The sequence below is a fragment of the Phacochoerus africanus genome, chromosome 6 (genome assembly GCF_016906955.1).
Source record: "Phacochoerus africanus isolate WHEZ1 chromosome 6, ROS_Pafr_v1, whole genome shotgun sequence".
Lineage (NCBI taxonomy): Eukaryota > Metazoa > Chordata > Mammalia > Artiodactyla > Suidae > Phacochoerus > Phacochoerus africanus.
In genome coordinates, this window is record NC_062549.1 from 28,330,152 (window position 1) to 28,354,343 (window position 24,192).

The 24,192-nt window shown below is 38.5% G+C and overlaps 1 protein-coding gene across 1 annotated transcript in view; it reads right to left on the reverse strand.

Moving 5' to 3' along the window:
* Window positions 1-408: 408 nt before the first annotated feature.
* Window positions 409-24,192, reverse strand: part of TRHR (thyrotropin releasing hormone receptor) — a 41,885-nt gene continuing 18,101 nt past the window's right edge. The window contains exon 3 of the mRNA XM_047782929.1: window positions 409-1,183. Coding sequence (XP_047638885.1) covers window positions 776-1,183 — 408 coding nt within the window. The 3' untranslated portion in view covers window positions 409-775. The remainder of the gene's footprint in view (window positions 1,184-24,192) is intronic.

The window sequence follows — 24,192 nt, forward strand, 5'->3', positions numbered from 1 at the left end:
GTTATTTAATCTCGATATTTCTCTTGTCCCACTCATCTTTTAGAAGACGTGAAGCGTGAAAAGGTGGGTTATCTAAATATCAAATCTACACGTCTTCTCAGTTTGCATTTTTGGCTGTTTGGGGTTTTGTCTATTTACATTCAAGTTGAATGAATCTACTTTGTAAGACATAAAAATCAACTCAAAATTTTATAAGCATTATGACATTGACTTTTTTTTCATACAGCAAACATATCCATTTGAAATCTCATTTTTACTCAATAAATAAAAAATGTTTTCCCTATTTTCCCTGTAGTCTCAGATGTTCATGAAATAGCACTATATACGTCATTAAAATGAAATGCTAAATGCAAACATTAAATTTGCATGTTGGTACATTATCAAATGTATAAATAATTTGTGGGGGGATGAAAAATTACACTTGATAAAGTATTATGAGTAAGGCAAATTGATGTCTACATTTTAACTAAACTTCATAGCCCCGGAAAATACAGTAAATTTCTCAAATTAAATGGACTGGGCTACCCTTTGAGTTTCTACCATTTGGATCATTCACAGATCTGCTCAATTTTTTATGATATATATTTTTTGATACGAGAAGGAAAATGTGAATCATTCTCTTGGGTTAAGGTATCTTGGGCCAGGGTTTGTTAGAGCATCGGCAAAGACTTTATCTGCTCTGTCTTTACATGAATATTGGCTATTTTCTCTCCTGGGGTGATAACCACACAGGATTCTCATTTTCTTTGTCATACATTTTCTTCTACTCTATGAATCAACTTTGGCTAAAGGTTATTTCAGAAGCCAGACAGGTGTCATCAAAAGACACTTTCGTGGCAGACAAGTAAGTGTCAGTGACAGTGATGTCATCAAGCTCTGTGCTGAAATGATCTGACTCCTTGATGACGCTGTAATTTAGGGCCACACTGTAGTTAGCTGGTTTCTCTGCTGGCTTCTGCTTACAGTTGCAGAGCTTTCTGAAGGCTGCACGGAATTTCTGGGACATGAGATTGTAAATCACTGGGTTGATGGCACTGTTGAGATAAATGCAAATTCTGCAAAAGAGCAAGAACCAATTTTCTTGGAAAGGGCTGGAGAGAAACGAGTTGACAACCACAAGAGTTCTGTAGGGCATCCATAAAAGGGCAAACAGAATGACAACCACGGCCAGCATCTTGGTGACCTATGGAGAAAAAGAAATGCAGTGCAAACACAAATTAAAGCAAAATGGAACCAAAAAATGGAAATAAAATAACTCCCCTTCTCACCTCCTCCAACCTGTAATTCCTGAGATACAGTCTGAGACAAGGATTTATGTGATAGCAGTTTGTTTGGGAGAGGATCCCAGGAAGCAGGTTTAAAGGCACATAGGAGAGTGAGACAGGAGAGGAGAAGCCAATTAGGATGTGGGTTTTTGAGACAACTCCCACTGTAGGCAACTTTGGACCAAGTAATGTACTTCAGGATCATCCGTCCAGAGAAAGGGAGGCTGAGGCATCTACCCACTGACTGCCATCTCCCGTTTGTTGAGGGATGCCCCATACTTCCTGCCTGGAAACCGCTGGGGATTTTAGAGAGAACCTTGAGGCAGAGAAGAGGAGAGACAATCAGGGGACAGTGGGCACCTTAAGGGCAATGTTCTCTATAAGCAGAAACCATCTGCAGTTGTCATGGCTGAAATCACAGTCTGGCTATTCAGGGTTTACTCAGGGCTCCCAAAGTGTCTATGATTAGCATCAGGAGATCTAGGGTCTAATTCCATCTTTACTTACTTTTTCAAAAGTGACATGTCCTACATTTTGAATTTTTTTTTTTTAATTTTTGCTTTTTAGGGCTGCATCTGTAGCATATGGAAGTTCTCAGGCTAGGGATTGAATCAGAGCTGTAGTTGCCCGCCTATGCCACAGCCACAGCAATGCAGGACCCAAGCCATGTCTTTGACGTACACCACAGCTCACAGCAACGCTGGATCCTTAGCCCACTGAGTGAGGCCAAGGCTCGAACCCACATCCTCATTGGTACTAGTAGGGTTCTTAACCTGCTAAGCCATAACGGGAGCTCCTGAAGTAAGTTTTTAATTATCTTTAATCTCTTGCAGAGTTTGAAAATTTTTAACTTCCTCAGCCCAGACTTTCAGGATGTTCTGAACTTGAAAACTACTCAAAATAGAAGAAGCTGATACTTCCTCCTTCATTCCTCTTAATGTTCCAGCTATTTCTCTGAAACCCCCACAAAACTCTATCCTATTCTTGCATCAAGAGCGATCCTGTTTTTAGAGGGGGATTTTAAAATTCGTTAGTGAAGAAATAAGGATTCCACAACTCGGCATCTATACTGTCATTATACCTCCAAAAATTCAGCCCCTCACCTGTACTTAATCCTGATAGTAGAATCCATCTTACTCTTTTGAGTTAGAATACCTTCTTTTCCTCCACTAGCCCCAGAAATTGGAGCTCTGTCTTATCCTTAACTGCATATTTTCCCTCCCAGGGAACTCCCCATGCATCTTGCATTGTGTGGGGGTAATGCTCCCTCTCACTGTTATTCTATAGTAATTGCCTCCTACCTCAACTCTCCAAATATCATTTGCATTAAGACTTCTGGTTTATGGGCACACGTAGCCTGTACCTCTTTTTGAGCCATGACTATCTTTTTTTTTTTTTTAAATGACTTCTACAATTTGCATTGGCATCTATGAGCTGTCCACCACTCAGTTACTGTGTTTCCTCTACTTCCAGGGCCCTTTGATCACATTCCCGAAGCTCTCCCTGACCTCCAAGTTGTGCTCCACGTCCTCCTGGTCTCCCTCCCTCACTGTTCCCTGCGCTGCACTTCTGACTCAGGGCATGCAGGATAATTATACCTTAGATTTGGCTTCCTTGGGTAGGGAAGTTGTTCAGTGGGAAGAGATGATTTGTACATTGGTTCATGCATTATCAGGTAAAACATGCCAGAGATTCTGAATTATCTCTGTAGATAAGGAGGATTTACTCAGACAAGAGATTAATGGAAGCCTGCTTTTTCCTAAACTGGCTTTTAAGATTATGAGTAAATATTTTAATTGATCCTAGGAAATTAAAGTGACAAACATTCTGAGCTTTGGAAGGAGCCCTAGTAATTATCATCTTTGTCGTCATCATCATCACTCACATCCCTGCCTTTGTCCCCTGCCTGGTACTCCTGGTTCTCTGACATCAGGTCACTGCTTCACACTTGCCAACATCTTCCCACTCCCTGCCAAGGACTAAGCATCCTATATTTGAATCCCTGGCTTGAGTTACAATTGGATTGCTAGTACCACATTTGAGTCTTTGTGATGGCTCATCATAAAGATAGGTAAACATGATCTTATTTGATCTCACAGTGTGCAAGCTAGAACTGACTCTTTTGCACATGAAGAAGTTGAGGTTTAGGGAGTATATGTGATTCATCTAAAGATACATGGCTATTAAGTGACAGCTGTGACTCAAGCTAAGTCTGCTTAAGCCAAAGCCCATGCTCTTTCCCTTATAACTGGCTCTTCCTGTGAGTCTTTTGCATTTTCATTAATGAGATTTCTACTGTGTTATCTCCATATTGTCACCAAGACATTTATCTTCTTCCGAGTTCTTTTTGTGAGGATCAGTTTGAAACTTTAAAAGCAAGCCCAACTATATACATTTTACTCTTCACAAAATTTAATTAGGTGCTTTTAAAGTTTCAAACTGATTCTCACAAAAAGAGATAATCCTTCACTGTAGTGGCCAAGGACAGAGGCCTGTCCAGCTTAGACCCTCCCATTCCCATTCTTTTCCTCAGCCATCTCTGTAGGTAGTTTCTCTAGCTAAACACTGTTTCAATCAACTGATTTTTACAACCTCTTTTCATTGCCTTCAATATACTCTGCAAAAATGGCTGCCTACTCCTTCAATGACTTTTTAGCTCCATGGAGCTGACATTTTTAGAACTCAACACTCTGCATCAGCTTTGGCAGCTGCATCTCTCCTTCTGTCCTAGCAGAAGGAATGCCAAGCACCCCACAGGAAAGGATGGCTTTGTAATGGTTTCCACAAGCTTGCTAGAGAAAGAGGTAGCTCCACTTCTCTCCAGGCTGCCACTTAGATTGAGTCGTTAAATCTCCTTGGGTTCCTCTGGGCTGTGACATTTTCTCTAACTTTCCTTAATTTTGATGGTCTTGATATTTTTGAGGCATCCTGGTTAGGCATTTTACAGAATATCCTTCAATTTGAGTTTGGCTGATGTTTACATTTTTGGGATTTTTTGGAGGAAGGGACAGAGGTGAACTACTGCTCTTAACACAGCACATCAAGGGCAGAAGGTATCAACCTGACTTACAATTATGGATGTTAACCTTGTGTATGCTTTACTGAGATATCATTGGCATATAATTAAGTTCACCCATTTAAAGTGTACAATTCAGGGGTTTTTAGTATATTTACAGTGTTGTGCAACTATTACCACAATCTAATTCTAGAACATTTTCATCATCCTGAAAAGAAACCCTACATCCATTGGCAGTCACTCTCCACTTTCCCCCTGCTTTCCCCAGCCCTAAGCAATCATTAATATATTTTATGTTTCCAAGATTTGACCATCTCATATGATTCGAATCATGCAGTCTTTTGTGTATGACTTCTGTCTTTCACGTAGCGTAATGTTTTTAAGATTCATCCATATTTTGGCATATATCAGTACTTCATTTCTTTTTATTGCTCAATAATATTCCATCCTATGACTATACCATATTTAATTTATCTATTCATTTGGTTGGTTTCCACTTTTCACCTATAATGAATAATACTGCTATGAACATTTGTATATAAGTTTTTGAGTTTATGTTTTTATTTTTCTGGATATAGGTATAGGAGTGGAATTGATGATTTGCATATTGTTTTTTAAGTTATAGAGTATTCAAGAATATTAAATAGTTAATATTTGATATAATTATGAAGTTATTCTTGTAATTATTACTATAATACCTAAAAAAGTACTAAATACTTTTGCAGATACATTAGGATTCAAGAAAGATAAAGTGGAAAGATAAAACTAAAACAGTTGGGACAATCCTCGTAGGTTGCTCTTGTAACGTGGAAAACAACTATAAGACAGAAAAGCATAAGTAAGAGGAAAAGGGTGTTTTTTGAGAAAAGTATTATTTATCTATATGCATAAAAACTTTTATTTATCAGGCAAACTTGTTTGGAGGGGGTTCAAGAGAAGATGGGAAAAATGGATAGTGATTATAAACATAGCTTCTGAGAGTTTTTTTTTTTTTTTGGAAAAAGGAATAGAAAAGCAGAAGGGTTGCCAGATGAGGATGAAGTCTATCTTTTTTCAAAGATGAGAGATATTACAGCATCTTCATTTGCTTAGGGAATAATCCCATAGAGAGGGGAAATTTTATGATCCCGAAGAAAAAGAAAGAAGACAATGGGGGAAATATGTCCTTGAGTAGGGAACAGAGTTCAGTGCACAAGTGGCAGGTTGGCCTCTTCTCAAGTGTAGACACAAAATTAATTTTCCAGTGTCTGCTCCTTTGTTTTCTTAGCCACACTTGATCTAAGCTATCAAGATAATCCAGGAGAAAATGTCATTTTCTTGTCAATACCCTGATCCTGAATAAAGTCCTGATAGCAGTTAACTGTTTTAATTCCTTGGGACTAATAAAGTATTTTCATTGTCCTTAAACCACTTTCTGTTCATAACTCTGCTAGATCTGTAGGACAGTTGTTATTATTCCCATCTCACGGATGAATGGAAGCTGAGCTCAAAGCCAAGAAATAAGATCATATAGCTCATACATAAATAGCAAAGATAGTTATTGAACGGTTTTTCCTTCTATATAATTACAAAAATCAACATAAATAGTAAGCTGAAGACTTCTAATTGCCATAAATAATGATTATGAAATATTTGGAAAGGATAATATTGTTGGCAGGAATTACACATGATTTTTGCCCGAAACTGAAGTGCTAGATTTAGAGAGTACTGACTAGGGAGAAGAAAATTATTGTAACAGGCAGCTAGGAATCCTTCATACCAATCTACTTCCAAGGGAAAAAAATAAGAAAATTTAAAATGCGAAAGTAATAAGATGGAATAAAGAAATAAAACAGAAACTTTAACTTTTGGGGTTATAGCCCAAGTAACAGAATATAATTTATGAGGACGCAGTTACATAGAATCTGAGGACATTTGCTTTAATTATCAGAAATCAGTTTATTAGTCTGCCTAGGAAGTCATGGAGAATTGACTGGTATCTCAGTACTCCAGGAGATTTAGCTAGAATTCTTGAACTAATTCAGAAAAAAAAAAAAAAAAGGTTTTTGCTTCTACATATGATTCAGAAAAACTTCTGTGCATGGTCATGGGTCTAGCTATTATCTAGACATTCTCCCTTGGGAGACAAAGGCTGTGGCATAGTCCTTCTACATGTTGTGAGGGACAAACTGCAGTGAGTTTGTAAAAGGGAGCAGGAATCCAGCGTCTTGGTTCCACAGTCCATCTCTGAGCTTTGAGGAGATTGGGCAGGTCCCATGACTTAATGTCTCACTGTCATATTCCAATCCATAAATATACAACCTGGATTTCTCTCAAAAGTCTCTCAAATTTGAACATTCTAAGAACATCTAACTTATGTTACAAATAACTCAATATTCAGACATGTTTGTGATAATTTTCACATAATTGGGTTTTGTTATTTGGGGGTTATAATGCCAAGCAGAGGGAAATAGTACCTGGAGCATATGTAGCCCTCAAGATGATGATGAACTATAGCAAGAGATTCAGTGCCTAATCACAGTGATTGCTGGTAATCATCTTAATTGCTGCATTCACAGAGGTTGTTACGATTTCTTGAAGTGTTGAGGAAATTACTAGAATTTATTTTAATTTACTGTGGCTAACTAAGAACATGGTGTATCTCTAGACCTAGGACCCTGGCTTCCAGACCTACTATTATTTTCTCTTTTCAAGTTCACTATGACTGAACTATTGTTGAAGAAATGGAGTTATAGAAAGATATAGAGGTATCACTTTGAGAAGAAAGCAAATACCTGAATCCTTTTCCAGGAGTACTATCAATTTAAAAACCAAATCTATGGACATCTCCAAAAGAAGGGCCAGACAAAAAGTATTTAGTAAAAGATACCAAAGCCCACTCAAACATTTGGCTGTCATTTAGTGGCAAAATATATAAATTTTAAGACAATCTGAAAAAGCTTTCTTAGAACAAAAAAGGCATGGCTGTATAACAGGAGGTGACAACCATATCAGTAAACATATTTGAAGAATATTTACCACTTTCATAATGAGTGATCATCAAAAGCATTATAGCAAGTAACTTTAATTTGTGAATAGGCTCTTTATCAATATTGGATCCCACATTCTACAATGCTAAAGCCCTGTTTTTGGCTTCATGAACAAAATAAATCAACAAGTAACTTTTATAGGATCGTACAACAAGTTGGAAGAAGTCCTTTGTACATATGCCTGTGATGTAATGTGTTCATTGTGCAGCTTAATTTTCACTGAGTACTTATTTTTTTGCAAGTGTTAAAATATAATTGTGGAGGTATGTGAGGGCTCTTTAAATTAGCAAAGTACTCCAGTTCTTACGCTTCTGGCTGGAATAGTCTCATCTTCAGAAGTGTACTTCCTTCTGGACACATTTTCTTGGTTAATGGATATAAAAGTTAGTCCTTAATCTTCTAATGCCATTCTTTGAAGGGTAACAATATGTTCTGTGTTTGGAGTCTATCCATGTTCTCCTGCTTTGCTGCATATTTAGAAAGTGTTCTGTTACTGGGGATATTTTGCTTTCAGATGGCCTGTAATCAATGTGATCGATGACCCTTTGCATCTTATTACATTAATTGAGCCAATTGAAAAAAAAACTGGACTAGACAATTATACAAACCTGAATCTACCACACTGATTGGGGGGCTCTGGAATTTTCCATTTTCAGCTTGTTACACTTTGTTTTGACTTAAGTGTTTGCAAAGATAGTTTCAAAAAGACAGTTAGAATCAATGTGGGGTGCTTCATATCTTGGAGTGAGATCACCGATGGGATTTAAAAATTGAATGATGGGGCCGGAAAAAGAGTTTGGAATCAACTCAAAGTCAGTTAAAATATAATAAAAGCGAATAAAGTCTGAGTGGTGATTCATGGTGGAGAGATCATGGACTGTCATATCCTGTGTTGTGGATCACTTAGAGATTTCTTGACAAGAAGCCACACAGGGATGCTAATGCATAGGTTCTTGACTCCACTTGTCAAGTACTATATCGAAATGTTCTGTTCAGAAGAGTCATTCTGGCAAAAACGCTGGAGTATTTTCTGGGCTCTACTCTGATTAAAATGGTTCATAAAATATCAGCAGAGGTTCATGGTAGAGAAACTGTATTTGATCCCGAGGAAGGAGAAATAGAGATTAAGTGAAAAAATGAGGATATAAGGCTTTTGAAGTATACATTTATAAGTGTGCTGCATCCAGTGAAACTAAAAATTTTCTTCACAATCCTAGGGGTGTTGAGGAAGGTAGAACTATCAAGAAGAGCTGCTTCCTGAGTGAGACAATTGTAGGGGGATGGGAAACTGGACTCCACATCCCAGGGAGGCTGCAGGTGCCAGTAGAGCCACAGCTGGCACTGCTGGTGGTTAAGAAACAAGAGCACAGGTGAGAGCTGGAGTTACAGGATGGCTTACTTCTGTGTAGAACACCATGCGACCCTTCTGCAGTGACCCCTCCATTTCTCAAGGATATGGAGTATCATCCCATGCCAATGTGAGTGACTTCTTGTGGAAATGGGCAGAACTCTGCACCCAACTTCGATGTGAGATGAACCCTCAAAGCTTGTACTTTCTTTCAAGAGCACAAAAGGTAGAGAGAGGCACAAATGCATGAGGAGTGGGAAAAAGTGATGGAACACTGAGCTGTCCCAGTTGGTAGAGCTAGGGTTCAGGGCAAAATTATGCCAATGGCTCTCAAGGTAATAGCGACCCTGACTGGTGTGAGCCTCACTTTTTGAGAATCTCTGAGAATCTGTATTAGATGGGGGCTGTGCAGTATTTCTTAACATGTTTCAAACTAGAATGAGGAAAACTGGATGAAAACAAAAGGTGTTCCAATCTAGCACTAGGAATTGATAGATGAAGGAGAGGAAGAAAATTAATTTTTATGAAGTGCCTACTACATACGAGGCAATTTGCTTGGCATTTTCTTCATTATAGCCCTACTTTATCTGCATTTTACAAAGGATAAGATGGATGCTGAGAAAATTCATACACTGAGGAACAAAGCTATACTTTAAGGACATGTATATCTGACTTCAAAATCTCCTTATCCTCTTTACTATATAATACCTTGAATTTGGGGAAGAAATACCTTTCTCTTGAAGTTTTTAAAACTGGGGGGACCCCAAAAACCCATGTTTTAAGGTTGGAATTGATGAAGGCTGTATGTGCAGAGGAGTGGGGAGAATGAAAATCTAATTCTTAAGGGAACTCTCCTACACTGTTGGCAATGAAAATTGTTGGTACAGGCACTATGGAAAACAGTATGGAGTTTTCTTTAAAAATAGAGCTACCATATGATTCAGCAATCCTACTTTTGGACATATATTCAGAAAAGACAAAACTGCTAATTCAAAAAGATATGTGCACCCCAATGTTCATAGTGGCACTACTTACAATAGCCAAAGCATGGAAGCAACCTAAATGTTCAATGACAGATAAATAGATAAAGAATAGATATATACACACACATACACACAATGGAATACTACTCAGCCCCAAAAAGAATGAAATATTGCCATTTGCAGCAATGCAGATGAATGCAGAGATCATCATACTAAGTGAAGTAAGTCAGACAAAGGCAAATACCACATGATATCACTTATTTGTGAAGCCTAAAATATGATTCAAACTAACTTATTTATAAAACAGAGACTCACAGACATAGAAAACAAACCTATGGTTACCAGAGGAGGGGAGGGGGAAGGGAGAAATGAAGAGTTTTCTCCTACTGTATAGCGCAGGGAATTATACTCAATACTTTGTAATAAACCATAATGGAAAAGAATATGAAAAAGAATGTATATGTATATTGGAATCACTTTGCTGTACACTGGAAATTAACACAATATTGTAAATCAACTGTATTTCAATTAAAAAAAAAAGAGCCCAGATGATATTAATAAAAAGAAAGAAAGAAAGAAAGAAAGAAAGAAAGAAAGAAAGAAAGGAAAACTAGTTTTTAGTTCTTTTCAAGGGTTTATGTCTCAGCACCTAACAAAGATATTCCTATTTACTAAGTCTTGATGGAACATGTTTTTTGAATGTTTTGGATTTCTGGTTCTTCTGCTAAGAGTAGAAAGCAGCTATGTGCTAAGGAACACTTGCAGCTAGACCCCAGGATTAGATGTAAAACTTGCCACAACACTAGCAACTATGGTAGCATGGAGGTCCAGATTGATTAAAGAGTCTGATAACTGTGATGATGAAAGGCTGGCCTCCCACCTGTTGCTTGCACGTTTTCTTGTTCACAGGAGGTAGATATCTGGAAACATGCTGGGAAGGAAAACAACTCAGCTGGCACAATTGGGATTCAAATTATAATATCTCAATTTAGAAAATAAAATGTCAATCTGAATTCCTTCATGAGACATGCTGGAACAATGTTGCAGTTCATCTGCTGTGGGTTGATTTAGCCTTTTCTAAGTGTTCTTTCTTTCAGGCAGATTATTGGTGAAGGGCTAAGCATGTGGAAAAACCTATCCTCATAAGGCTTGCTTTGGTTTACTTACCTTTGTGCCTAGGGTATATTTATTTCCTTTGATCCTTTTTATCATTGGATCTAGACCTTGGAAATTCTGAATGAGGCATCTTGGCTGGCTCTGAGTCTTCATCTAGTTACTGGCTATCACACTTCTATGAAGATGTTGATCCTTTTTGAGGGAGCTACTTCCCAGTCTCTTCTCTCCCCTGTACTCCTCTGGCATCATAAGGGTGACATTGTAGGTTGTAATACAGACAAACAATCCCTCAGCTGCTCACCCAGCAGGGGATGGGAAATCAATGAGAATATTTTAAAATGCAAAATATGAATGATGGAGGGGAGAGGAGGTGAACTCTAAATAGAAGTGAAGCTCTCAGGGGTGCCAAACTTTGAGTGGGCATTTGGTCATCTTTCTTCTTAAGGTCTTGGACAAAGTCCTTCATGGGGCTGAGAGCACCTGGCAGCCAACACCTTCTCTACCTGTGTCTCTGCCTGGAGAGGCAGCCTGACCATGATTGGGCCTGTCTGGAGTTTCAGAGCTAATTTTCTCATTGTCCTAAAAGAACCCGCAGAGATGGCCAAAATGGAAGTGGTTTTTATCTTTCCTTCAGCAAGCATTTTTCACTGACTTTAAATTTCTGATGTGTTAAACGTGGGACTTAGAATCCGAAGATTTGTTTGTTTTTGCTTTTTTACGGCCGCTCTTGTGGCCTATGGAAGTTCCCAGGCTAGGGGTCAAATCAGAGCTACAGCTGCCGGCCTATGTCGCAGCCATAGCAACACCAGATCCAAGCTGCGTCTGGGACATACATCACAGCTCATGGCAGTGCCAGATCCTTAATCCACTAATCAAGACCAGGGATTGAGCCCGCATCCTCATGGATACTGGTAGGATTTGTTTCTGCTGAGCCACGACGGGAACTCCCTGAAATCTTAACGTTATCACTAATAACCACTCAAAGCTTTTTGAGCCCTGGTGTCTGCATTTGTTATGGGAAGATATAGTTGTGAAGATTAATGGCAAGGAAGACATGAGAACATGCTGTAACATATTCTATACCTTTCTAATAAAGGAGATATTATGTTCTTTATTCTGTCTTGAAATCTGCTTCCTTGGTAAGGGGTGTTAGCTTTATCACCTGTATTGACCTAACTGCTTGAGCAAAGCCATTTTGCATTTATCTGCTTTTTGCTCATTTGACTAGAAACCGACACAAATCTATAAAGTGTATGATGCAAACCAGGGCATATTGGCCCTGTGCTCTGAGGCCTAAGCCTTCCTCACAGATTATTACATCTTTAGTTTCTTTTTGATGATATTGTCCAGGAAATATTGGTATAGTGGTTAAGGGACCAAGTTCTGGAGCCAGACATAGCTGGATTCTGATTCTAGTTCCACCTCTTTCTATCTGTATAGCATTGGGCAAGACAGTCTGCTTCTGAGCCTCAGTACACTCTTCCGGTGAAATAGATCCAAGTATAAAGAATGAATGAAATAATTTATGTAAAGGATTAGCACAGAATATGGTTCTCAAAAACAGCTGATTTTCCATTTAGAGTGGTAAGATTTCCCATCTCATAAGCATAGTGCCAGGGACTTTACTGAATTATTTTACAGTATTTATGAAGTAGGTATTCTCTTCATATGAAGAAACAGAGATCCAGAGAAGTTAATATTTTTAGGGAGAGAGGTGGGTACTAACCCTCCTCTAAGTTTCTTTCTCTCACCTCTCCCTATTTATTTTATCTGTACTAATAATCACATTCTTGAAAGGATCCTCTTGCTTTATTTGCTTGTTTATGGTATCTCCTTCATTCTTAAAATGATGGCTCTGTGAGGATCCCTGTCCCACCTTATAGGGAACAATAAGAAGGCCTGGCACCTAATAGGTGCAAAAAATGTTTAGGAAAGAACAGAATGTACAAATGAAGAAACAATATACTAATGCTATTCTAAGTTTTGCTTCCTCTATGGAATTCCATGTGACTCTTTGATACCTCCAGCCCTGAGGGTGAATGTCATTCTTATTTTGGATCTGTTGTTTTTCCTGGTATATATAATCTTGGTGGGAATAACGGGTAGTGCATATTTTTTATTTCTAGCCCCTGAGGCAAGGTTTGGCATCAAAAAATGCTTGAAGTTAAATATTGAAATCAATGTGTAAAGATTCAATCTCCAAAAGGGTCATAATAGATTAGACCACAATTATGTTGAAGAAAATTTTCCAGGAAATAGTCTGTAGAAATAAAGAATTGTTAGATATATTGTTATGAAGAACTTAGGAAATGTAAAGAGCTAAGGAGATGATAGCTCAATATGATTTATTCTGAATTCATTTCCCATTATTGGACATTGATTGATACTCTGTTAATATATTCTAAAGTAAGGTAAAGTCACTTTTAAAAGATATAAATCTCACTTTGATAGCCATTCTTGTTCTGTCTTATCTGCTGCTATCACATTTATTCATCTGTGGCTTCTCTGTCACTCATGAAGCTATAGAAAACTATTTCTCTAGATGTCACTCTGCATCTTAAATTTGTATTTTCAGACCTACTGAGATCAAGGATTCTCCACATAATGGACAAAGCATTTTCTTTAGGGGATACAAAGTCAAGATGAAGGCAGGGGATCTACTAGCTGCTAACTTAGCCTGGCTGTGATAAGCTTGAACTTTCCTGTTTTGAGTAATCCTGTGGTATTCAAATGCATTTATTTAGTATATATTTATCATTTATTTTTGAACACCTGTCATCTACCAGTGCCTGTGCTAAGTATTTATTTTTATAAATAAACTTTTAAAGAGGAGTAGTTCAGGGGTCAGCAATCTTTTACTATTAATGGCCAGAGAATAAATATTTTAGTTTTGTGGGCCATACAGTCTGTGTTTCAACTACTCAGCCCTGCTATTGTAATATAAAAGCAGGCAGAGAAGCACATAAATGAATGGGTATGGCTGTGTTCCATTAAATCTTTTTTTTTTTTTTTGTCTTTTTGCCATTTCTTGGGCTGATCCCACAGCATATGGAGGTTCCCAGGCTAGGGGTCTAATCGGAGCTGTAGCCACCGGCCTACACCACAGCCACAGCAATAGGGGATCCAAGCCGTGTCTGTGACCTACACCACAGCTCCTGGCAACACCAGATCCTTAACCCACTGAGCAAGGCCAGGGATCGAACCCGCAACCTCGTGGTTCCTAGTCGGATTCGTTAACCACTGAGCCACGACGGGAACTCCCCATTAAATCTTTATATAGAAAAATAAGCAGTAGGACTGTGTTTGGTCCATGACCATAGTTTGCCAACCAATGGAAAGATTGAATGTTTTTAATAAATCAACAAATGACATATAACCTATTTCAAACTATTGTTATGATTTATGAATAATTTGTTCTCAAGTTTTTCATCAAAGTATTAACAGAGCTTATGAGAAATATGAACTGATTAGTGCTGGCTCTTAGCTTGTAGACTATAATTTTGATGTAAAATTTGATTTCTCTTATGATAGAGTCATGGCTAGTGTGACCTCTCTGAAAAATATCACCTGCAAATGTGACAGTAGCTCTATACTTTCAATAATCCTGGGAGCTACTTTTCCAGAAGATGTGCGCTCTTATGAGTGATTAAGTCGGGATTGACACAGAAACCAGTCCAGGAGCCAGTTATTTACACGTTTCTTGGTAGTTGGCCCTCCTTCCCTATGCAAGCAAGTCCCTTGGGTTTTTTTACAGGCAACTCTCCTAATTTACTAATGTCAAATACTCCTCTCCTACAGCAGTCTCTCTGTGTTGGTAATCCTGGCCCCACCGCTTACCAACTGTTAGACGTTGGGCCCTACTGAGACTATTTCTGAGTCTCAGTTTTCTCTTCAGTGAAATGGTGAAGGAAATTTCACCTATCTCCCATGGCTTTTGTTTGGATAAACGAGATAATGTATATCAAGTGCTTATACTAGTGCTTGGAACATAGCAAATGCTAGAAAAGCAAAGGCTACTTTTGAAACTAATAACAGAAAACAGTACTTACTATGCATCAAGTCCTGTTCTAAGTGCTTCATTTACATATTAGCTCTTTTAACCTTGACCATAGCATTGTGAGGAAAGTACTATCATTTCATTTTACAAATGAGAGAACTCATACATCACTCTCAAGGGGTAAAACTGGGATTTGAAACTTGCGGTTCATACAGATCTGTTCTTTAACCACTCTGGCTGTCACTGAAAAAAAAAAAAAACAGAAGTCTCATATCCAGTCCCTAAAAAGACAACTCTTTCTTATTCTCCAGTTGAGAAGAACAGATAGAGGTTGTCATGCCTTCTCTCACAAAAACGAAGAGGCCTCACACCATATTTGGGTAAAGGAACATTCATCACAAAACTCTCTCCATCACTGACCTACCTAGAGGTCCCTATTCCCACTGCTGGGAAATGCTTCATTTCTGAATTAGGACATAGGATGCATTTCCTTTTAGAATAAGTGCTATACAAGTTTCCGAAATATAATTAAATAGTACAACTAATGCTGTACTTCTGTGTATAAAAGCCAAATGGCTTATGTAGGCCAGCTAGGCTGTTTTCACATTTCATCAATGGGAAAAATCCTGTTGTTTCAGGCACTGATTTATAAATGACATTTACTAATGCCTGCATGTAGAATCAAAATAACATTGTACTCCGAAAATGGGGTATTTTATATCTCTGTCCTATTAAAACAATATCCCTCCTAGTTAGTATTTCATATCTGCCTTATCTGCTTAATTTTTCTCTATAATGTGATATGTTACAATCTGATACACTATATGTATTTGTTTATATACTATGTGTACTTATTCCCTGTTCCCCCCACCCCTCCTTAGAATGTTAATTCCACAGGACAGGGGTTTTAGTCTTATTTGTTCAACACTGTGTTCTCAAGGTCTAAACACTGCCTAGAACCTTCAAGCAGGTGTTCAACACCTTTTGTGGAGTCAGTGAATCAACTTAACTGTCACATACAGAAGAAGTCCCCCTTCTCTTAGGCAGATAGGCCCACTCATCTCTGAGATTCTAGGAAGGTGAGGAGGTAAAGTGCAGCGCTGCTATTAGAGGGTTTAGCTTGGATGTTAAGATTAGACTCTTTGCTCTCTCATGTTTTGATTGGGGACTCTGAGCTTAATGTTACTAAATCTTAGACCCCTCACCTTTAAAACTGAGATGAGAAATTTTATCTATGTCATAGGCACAAATGAGACAATATATGAAAATCCCAAGAAACATGCCTGGCTCAGTGGAGAGAGAGCTCAGTAATACTACCTATCAGAAAAGTTAATAAACCACTGACCTCTCACAAGTGGGACAGACTGTTTCCTACATTGGTGGGAGGAAGATGAGATGAGTGGCCTGGGGTATGATGCTAAGTGAGGAATCTAAGCCATAATCTTTAAACAATGACACTTACCTGGGGTGGGGAGGATTTGAGGAGGGCTTTAAGAAGCATTTGAAATTTTCAGAACCCTCCATACTCATGGAGAGCCGGCAATGTTGCCTCCACTTTAGAATTTGTGTTGGGATGTGCTTCTGCTATTGATGGAAAAACGTATTGCTCCTCAGGGGTTTGGGAGTTGGAGAAAAGGTTGATAATTTTACAATTTATTTCTAAGATATAATATGTTAACATCTTAACTTTTTTTTTTAAATTTAGGGCCACAGCCACCGCATATGGAAGTTCCCAGGCTAGGGGTCGAAATGGAGCTGTAGCTGATGGCCTACACCACAGACACAGCAATGTGGGATTCAAGCTTCATCTGTGACCTACACTGCAGCTCAAGACAATGCTGGATCCTTAACCTACTGAGCAAGGCCAGGGTTCAAACTTGTGTCCTCATGGATACTAGTCAGGTTCATTACTGCTGAGCTCAAATGGCAACTCCAATATGTTCAAATCTTTATGATGACTATAAACAGGGCACATATATGAAATACAGACAGGTTAGCACACAAGGAAATCACTACACATTACAGAGGCTTTTGTGCAGACTATCTCCCCCAGGAATACTACCTAAGAATTTTACTTCTGAAAGCAGGTATTTCTATTTCTCTTTAGGCAAAATGGTTTTGTGAATTTTATCCTTGCTAAGCACAATTCTTCAAGTTGTCTTTATGATAAGTTAATGGTGTTTTTGAAAGAATACCTTATATTCCTCCATCTTACTAAATAATTTGGCTCAATCCTTAATATTGGGATTGTACTGGGTCAATTTAGCTGAGGCAGAAAGATGGCCTCACTGAATTAATAGAATCCTAATTATAACATCTTTACTCTGTAACTTAAAAAGATAATAACGTCATCTGAAAGTGGGTTTACATTTAGATACCAGTTTGCCAAAATTAGTGTACTTTCCTCAAATGCTACAAAGAGCTTGTTAATGGCCACTAAAAATTATGTGAGAAGATAATTCACAGCCCAGAAGTTCCTGTCTTTGGACTAAATGAGCTCAATAGGACACTAAATTTTCTTTTGGTGTTTCAGTCTTCATGCTTTTTCTATTTGTGGTATATGCATGATTAAGTGCCTATTTTAAAGCATGTTTGGGATGGAAACAATAAGCCTGATGTGATTTAATAACATCTCTTGATTAATAATTCTGAGGAAATGGGTGGAGTTGGGGTGGAGCCAGCATCAGAAACTGTTATTCATTAGCTTAAAAGCCATGGTGAATAACAGTAGTTTTCCACCTGTCTGAATTTTGGGTCTGCATTGGATTTTGAGTGGCTGTCACAGATTTCTTGAGATGGGAGAACTCTCCTAAGGAATAAACAAACATTCTGTGTGATGCTGAAGTGTGAGGAGAGAGTAGCGCTGATTTTGAAAAAAGTGTTCTCATGTGGAGCCTCTCTGGCTTTTGCCTTTAGCATCTCAAGGGTCTTAGTGAGGCATAAGAACCCAGTACGTGTGCATCTGAACAAGGAGTGTCAAGAACCCTTGATTGTGTTGATTCCCTGTTTATTAAGGGTGTTTGCACCTCTTGATACCCTCTTTCTTTGAGATAAAGTCAATAGAAAACTTAAAGTCAAGGACCGTGTACAAAATAGAGTGTGTTGCTTTTGTCTCAAGGCTAATTGCTTTTAAGCCTGTTTCCAAAATCCTTTAAAGATAAAGTGACAAAAGCCAAGATGTTTGAGGGGAAGGAAGAACTGGATGAACACTAGGCATTTCAGCTGAGGATGCAGATAAAAGGGAGATCTGTCTCTAGATGGTGAGGAAGGGGTTACTGCCCATGAGCTGGTCCTGTTCACAATGCTTTTGACTGAGGGGTTTATTGAGGCACCTGGCTCCTATCGACCTGGAGGCAAGGCTTCAGACGGCAATTTTGGCAAATGTAGAAATCCCTGCCCTGTGACAATGCATTGCAACTGATCTAATCTGGCCCTTTATTATAAGATCGTTGCCTCAGTGAAGGGGAATGAAGTGCTAAAAATGAAATTGAACTGACTGTGGGTTTGTGGCTTGCTATAACAGAAAAGGAAACAACCTTGATGGCAATGAAATGGCTCCTCTAAATAGAGCACCATATGTAAAAAGAACTGATTGTCCAAACAAAAGAATGGATTTTCCTAATCTGCTAGAGAATGCATATACTGGGAATAAGTCCCAGAAGAGGCCCACTGCAATTATTCAGACATCACTAAGAAGTTAGATCACCTGCAATTTACTACTGCTCTGGTTCATTTGTTTTAAACAGAAATGGGACTGAAGCCTGTCATCATTCTGTCATCTGCCTTTTTCATTTCCCACAATGAACTGCTATATCCCCTCCCTCTGCCACTGCCTCTTCATTCTCAATTGATACTGCAAACACAGAGTTCTGCTTATGAGAACTTACCACTTCCTGCCCCCAGAACTTAAAACTGACCTGCAACATGATCATCCTCATCTCTCTTCCTTGTATCTCATTAACTCCTGCTTTAATTCACTTCTTTTTCCATTTATTTATTTACCAAACATTTATTGGATACTCTGCGAGCCAGGCACAGTGCGAGGTGCTGTGAATGGGTCAGTGAATTAGACACATACCCTGCTGACAAGGAAAAGAAGGATGCCCCTTTCCCTCCAAGGCTGACAGCTCTGTCTACACGCTTTATGGTATCCTTTCCTGCATCCTTGAGAACTGCTCTATCAATGCTCAGTCTCGCTTGTGTATCTACAAGTAATTCCTCCCACTCTACCAGCTCTTCCTTTTAGGATTTAAACAGGCTCAGGTTTCTTCATATTAAGAAATAAAATACAAGTAAAACCAATATAAATACCCTATCTTACTTCTCACTGTCATCACGGTTCTCTCTCTCATAATCAAGTTAGTTACAACAACTGTTTACTCTTATGTTCCAGTTTTTTCCCTTCATCAATTCGTTTGCCAGCTCCATGAAATCTGATCTACTTCCCCTGAGACTTTTATCAAAATGCTACCCACAAAGGTTACTGATGTCTATTTTGGAGTGCTTTTTTAGGCTCTTATTTTGACTTCTTTATTGACCATAGTTGAAAGTCTCTTCCTTTGGCTTTTGTGACTCAGTTTCCTCCTGTTTCCCCTCCTTTCCTCTCTGGCAGTTCCTCCTGTTTGTTTCATAGCTGCTCACTCCACTCTCCCTACAGTTCCAGCTACTCCAGGGTTTTCTTTCTATTCCTCAAAATTTCTTCCTGTAATTATACCTACTCTGGAGTCTTCAACAAACCTGATTTGTTCCCAAATCTACATATCAAGGCCAGATATTTCTTCTGAGTTCTAGTTCTTTATTTCTAATGGCGCCCTGGTCTTCTATTAAAAATTTAAATACAAGGAATACAAAACTTGAGTTTAACATGATCAACCTCTTCCCCCTGAAAGAGATTCCTCTACTAATTGTCTTCATTTAGGCAAATTATACTATCTGATTAATAATAACATTTGTTTTTTCCATATTCCGGGCACTTGTATGGGCATGAGATTCCAGAATGCAGACTCTCAACTGTCACACCACTTTCTTTCTCAATGGTTCAAGTGTTTGACTCCTTTCTCTCCTCCTTTCTACACAAATACATATATCAAATCTATCGATTCTATTCCAAATATATCTATTTTTCTCTCTTCTTACTGCTATTTGCCTTATCATGGTAGGCCTTTGCAGAATTATTCGGATTATCTCACCTATATTTTTGCAGCACTCTCCTAACGAATGCCCTTGACTTTGGTCTAATCCTTTGCCTACATGGAAAACAGGATCATGCTGAAGCATAAATCTAATTATAATGCTTGCCTTGCAGTCTTCCAATGGCTTTTCATAGCCTTTAGAATATTGTCCAAATCCTCAATATCCTAGATTAAGACATTATTTCTTGTCCCCCTGCTTACCCTATTAGTCTCCTTTTTTGTTGCCCAGTCTTAATGAGCTACTTGCAGTTCTTTGGCCTGACTGTGTTCTTCCTGGACTCCTGGCCTTCACCTGTATAATTCCCTCTGCATAAACCATTTTCCTTCCCTTCTTTACTCACTAAGCTTCTATTAATTTAAAAGGTTCAACTTAGGAGCCTTCTCTTCCAGAAGGCCTTTTGGTGCCCACCTTTCCCCAAGCCATCGGGGTCAGGTAACACGAATCTGTGCTTTTTCCTCTCATAACACTTATTTCTTTATAGCTCTAATGATCAGTTTACTTTCATGTTTTTTTCCTACTAGTCCACGGTAGCACTTTCATAGTCTCTAGTTATATATTTCTCCTTTAAATTTACCCCGAATCTGAGCCTACTCCTATCCTTCCTGGTAGAGCAGAAAATATCTCAGTGTACTCTTTTCTCCCACTCTTCCCCACCCCGATTTTCTGTAAGTGAAATCTTTCAAATGTTTGCCAAGTAGAATCAGTCACAAAGTTGACCTCTTATCAGAGGAAACATGGCAGGATGTCATTCCTGCACATGGAGGCTTGAGTCACTTGGCTTTACAAATGATCTTTAAAAACGCATGGGGTGCTGTGCATTTACTCAGTCCCTTTCCTCGCTTATTCTCATGGTGGCACCACCTCTCTCACTGAGTCACTTCCTTATTTTCCAAGCTAAAACCTGCTGCCTGCAGAAAGCATGCTGAGTTCTCCCATAGTCATAAATCCCCATAAAACTCAAACAACAGAGGCATAGAATCCAAGGAGAGACATGGGATGGTTTACTTACTTGCAGCTACTATGTAATTATGTTCAGGCCATCTTTTCCAAGGGATATAGCTAAAAGTCGCCAGTGTGGTTTAGAAAAGGTTGCAGTATTTTCTTTTCCAAAATAATATTACCTATTTTTATTTCAACTGAATATGGATGTCAGTTGTTTTATATTATTCATCCTATTCCATGTGCACATGTATTTAGCCTTGTTTAATTTTCAGAGCTCATTTAAATTTTAGTTTATTCAGGTTATTTCCAGGTGCCTCCCATGCAGCTCTGAAGAGCTGTGTTTAACTCTAGAGGCAAAAGGCCATGAATTATCAGTTTTACATAAATCCTCTTCTTCATTTAACTGAACCTTCTCTCTCTCCTTGACTCATTATTTCTTTACTTTCTCTCCTAGCTGGGATCATTTATGAAAACTATGTCTTTGGCTCTCTGGCTGTTCTAAGAGAGGAAAAAAACAATGTTTATCTCTGTAGTAAAGATTTCAGTGCTCTTCCAGCCTTCTAATGCACAGTCCTCCAAAACTCAGTTTTTATCCTTCTCTTAAAAAAATCCAACTCTAGCCAGAGTCTGTATCAAAGTGATGGGGGAGGAAGCTTCCTGAGCTCTTCTCCTCCCAGGGACATATCAAAACTACAACTACATATAAAATAATTATCTCTGAGAACAACCTGAAGATGAGCAGAGCAGATTTTCTACAACTAAGGTTGTAAAGAACAGGCCACAGTGAGAAAGGTAAAGGGCAGAGATGAGGTCTAGTCAGGACTCACAGCCCTGGAGTGGTGATCCACAAGTAGAGGGATATCACAACCACAGAGTACCCCCTGAAGAGTGAGGGGTCTGATCCTTATATTGGACTCTCCAGCCCAGGGGACCTGTACTAGGAAGATGAGGCCACATAACCTTTGACTCTGAAATCCAGAGGAATTTATGTGCAGGACGGCTGGTAACCAAGACTCCGATCTTGAAAGGCTTGCATAAATTCACTCCCTTTGAGTCCTAGCACAGAGTCAGCAGATTGATAAGAACTTGGGTTACACTTGAAGAAGACTCACTAATACAAGGGTGGGTCTAGAGGGACAGGGATCTGGTGGCACTTTCTCTGGGGTTGAAAGCACTGGTGAGAGCAATTTTTTTTTTAACACTCCTTTCACTTAGCTGGTCTTGTGCTAGCAGGTGCCATTTCTGTCATGCTTCATCAACCTAGCTAAAACCACACACCTTGTCCTGGCATTCCCCAGGACCCACCCCGCTCAACACAGTGGGCCCAGATGGCCCCTCCAAAGTTGGCTTCAGCTCCAGGGGGCCAGACCCCACATTCCAAACACGACAACTAAGGCTAAGTCTCCCAGCCAGTTGCACTAGGGGTAACCCTCATATCAATGTACCTGTAGCAGCTGCAGACAGGCCTTGTAGACAGCTGGGCTGGGGACCAGCCCTACCCACTGACACATCCACAGCATTCATGACCCAACCACAATAGGAGGGCACACACAGCCCACACAGGGGATACCCCTGGAGCACCTGGCTCTTTTGACCAGGGAATATTGTGCCATTGAGCCCCACAGAACACCTTCCACATAAGGCCATCCTTTCAATACTGGAGAGATATAGCTGATATACCTAATACACAGAAACAAACACAGAAAATTAGGCAAAATGAAGAGAAAGAAATAACTTCCAAATTATAAGGCAAAACTTCAGGAAAAAACCTAAATAAAACAGAGATTAGGAATTTACCAGATAAAAAGTTAAAAGTAATAGCCATAACATCTTTACAATATTTACAACACTCAGGAGAAGAATGCATGAACTCAGTGAAAACTTCAACAAAGAGATAGAAAGTATAAAAAAGAACTAATTGGAACCAAAGAACACAGTAACTGAAATAAAAAATATATAGAGAGGTAACCAATAGCTATTTAGAGGATACAGAAGAATAGATCAGTGTTCTGGAAGACAAGGTAGTAGAAATTAATCAAAATGGCAAAAGGAAAAAAGAAAAACATTTAAATAGCTATAGTTTAGGGACTTCTGGAACAACAGTAAGTGTACTAACACTCACATTATAGGGGTCCTAGAAGGAGAAAAGAGAGAGAAAAATACAGAAACCTATTTGAAGAAATAAAGGCTGCTAAAGGAAACAGACATCTAAGTCCAGGAGGCATAGAGAGTTTCCAACAAGATGAATCCAAAGAGATCCTCACCAAGACACATTATGATTAAAATATCAAAAGTTAAAGATAAAGAATCTTAAAAGTGGCAAGAGAAAAACAACAAGTTATGTACAAGGGAATTCTCATAAGACTATCAGCTAAATTTTCAGCAGCAACTTTATAGGCCAGAGGGAACTGGCATGATGTATTTAAGGTATTGGGGGAAAAAAAAAGCTTATACCCAAGAATACTCTACCCTGAAAGGTTATCATTCAGAATTGAAAGAGAGATAGTTTCCCAGAGAAGCAAAAGTTAAAGAAGTTCATCACCACAAAACCAGTCTTACAAGAAATGTTAAAGGGACTTTTTTTTTTTAATGGAACAGGAAAGGCCATAACAAGAAACAAGAAAATTATCAAAGAAAGAAATTTCACTGGTAAAGGCAAGCACAGAATAAAGGTAGTAGATCAACCACCTATAAAGCTAGCATGAAGGTTAAAGGACAAAAATAGTAAAATCATCTATACTTAAAATAATTAGTAAAACAATACACAAAATAAAAGATATAAAATATAATGTAAAAAAGGTACAATGTAGGGGTGTAGAAAATTGTAGTGCTTTTAGAATGTGCTAAAAATTAAGTGAAAAATTAAGTGACTGCCAACAGCAACAAGTATATACCTATCAATAATTGCTTTAAATGTAAATGGACTAAATCCTCCAATCAAAAGACATAGGGTGGCTGAATGAATAAGCAAACAAAACACATATATATGTTGCCTACAAGAAATTCATTTCAGATCTAAAGACACACAAAACTGAAAGTGAAGGGAAGATAAAGATATTCCATGCAAAAGAAAACAAAAAGCAATCGGGGTAGAACCCTTAAATCAGGAATCTAGACTTTAAAACAAAGACTATAACAAGAGATAAAAAGGGATATTACATAGTGATAAAAGGATCAATACAGCAAGAGAATATAACATCTGTAAATATTTATGCACCCAACATAGGAACACCTAAATGCCCAAAACAAATGTTAAATAATATAAAGGGAGATACTGACAGTAATACAATAAAGTAGGAGATT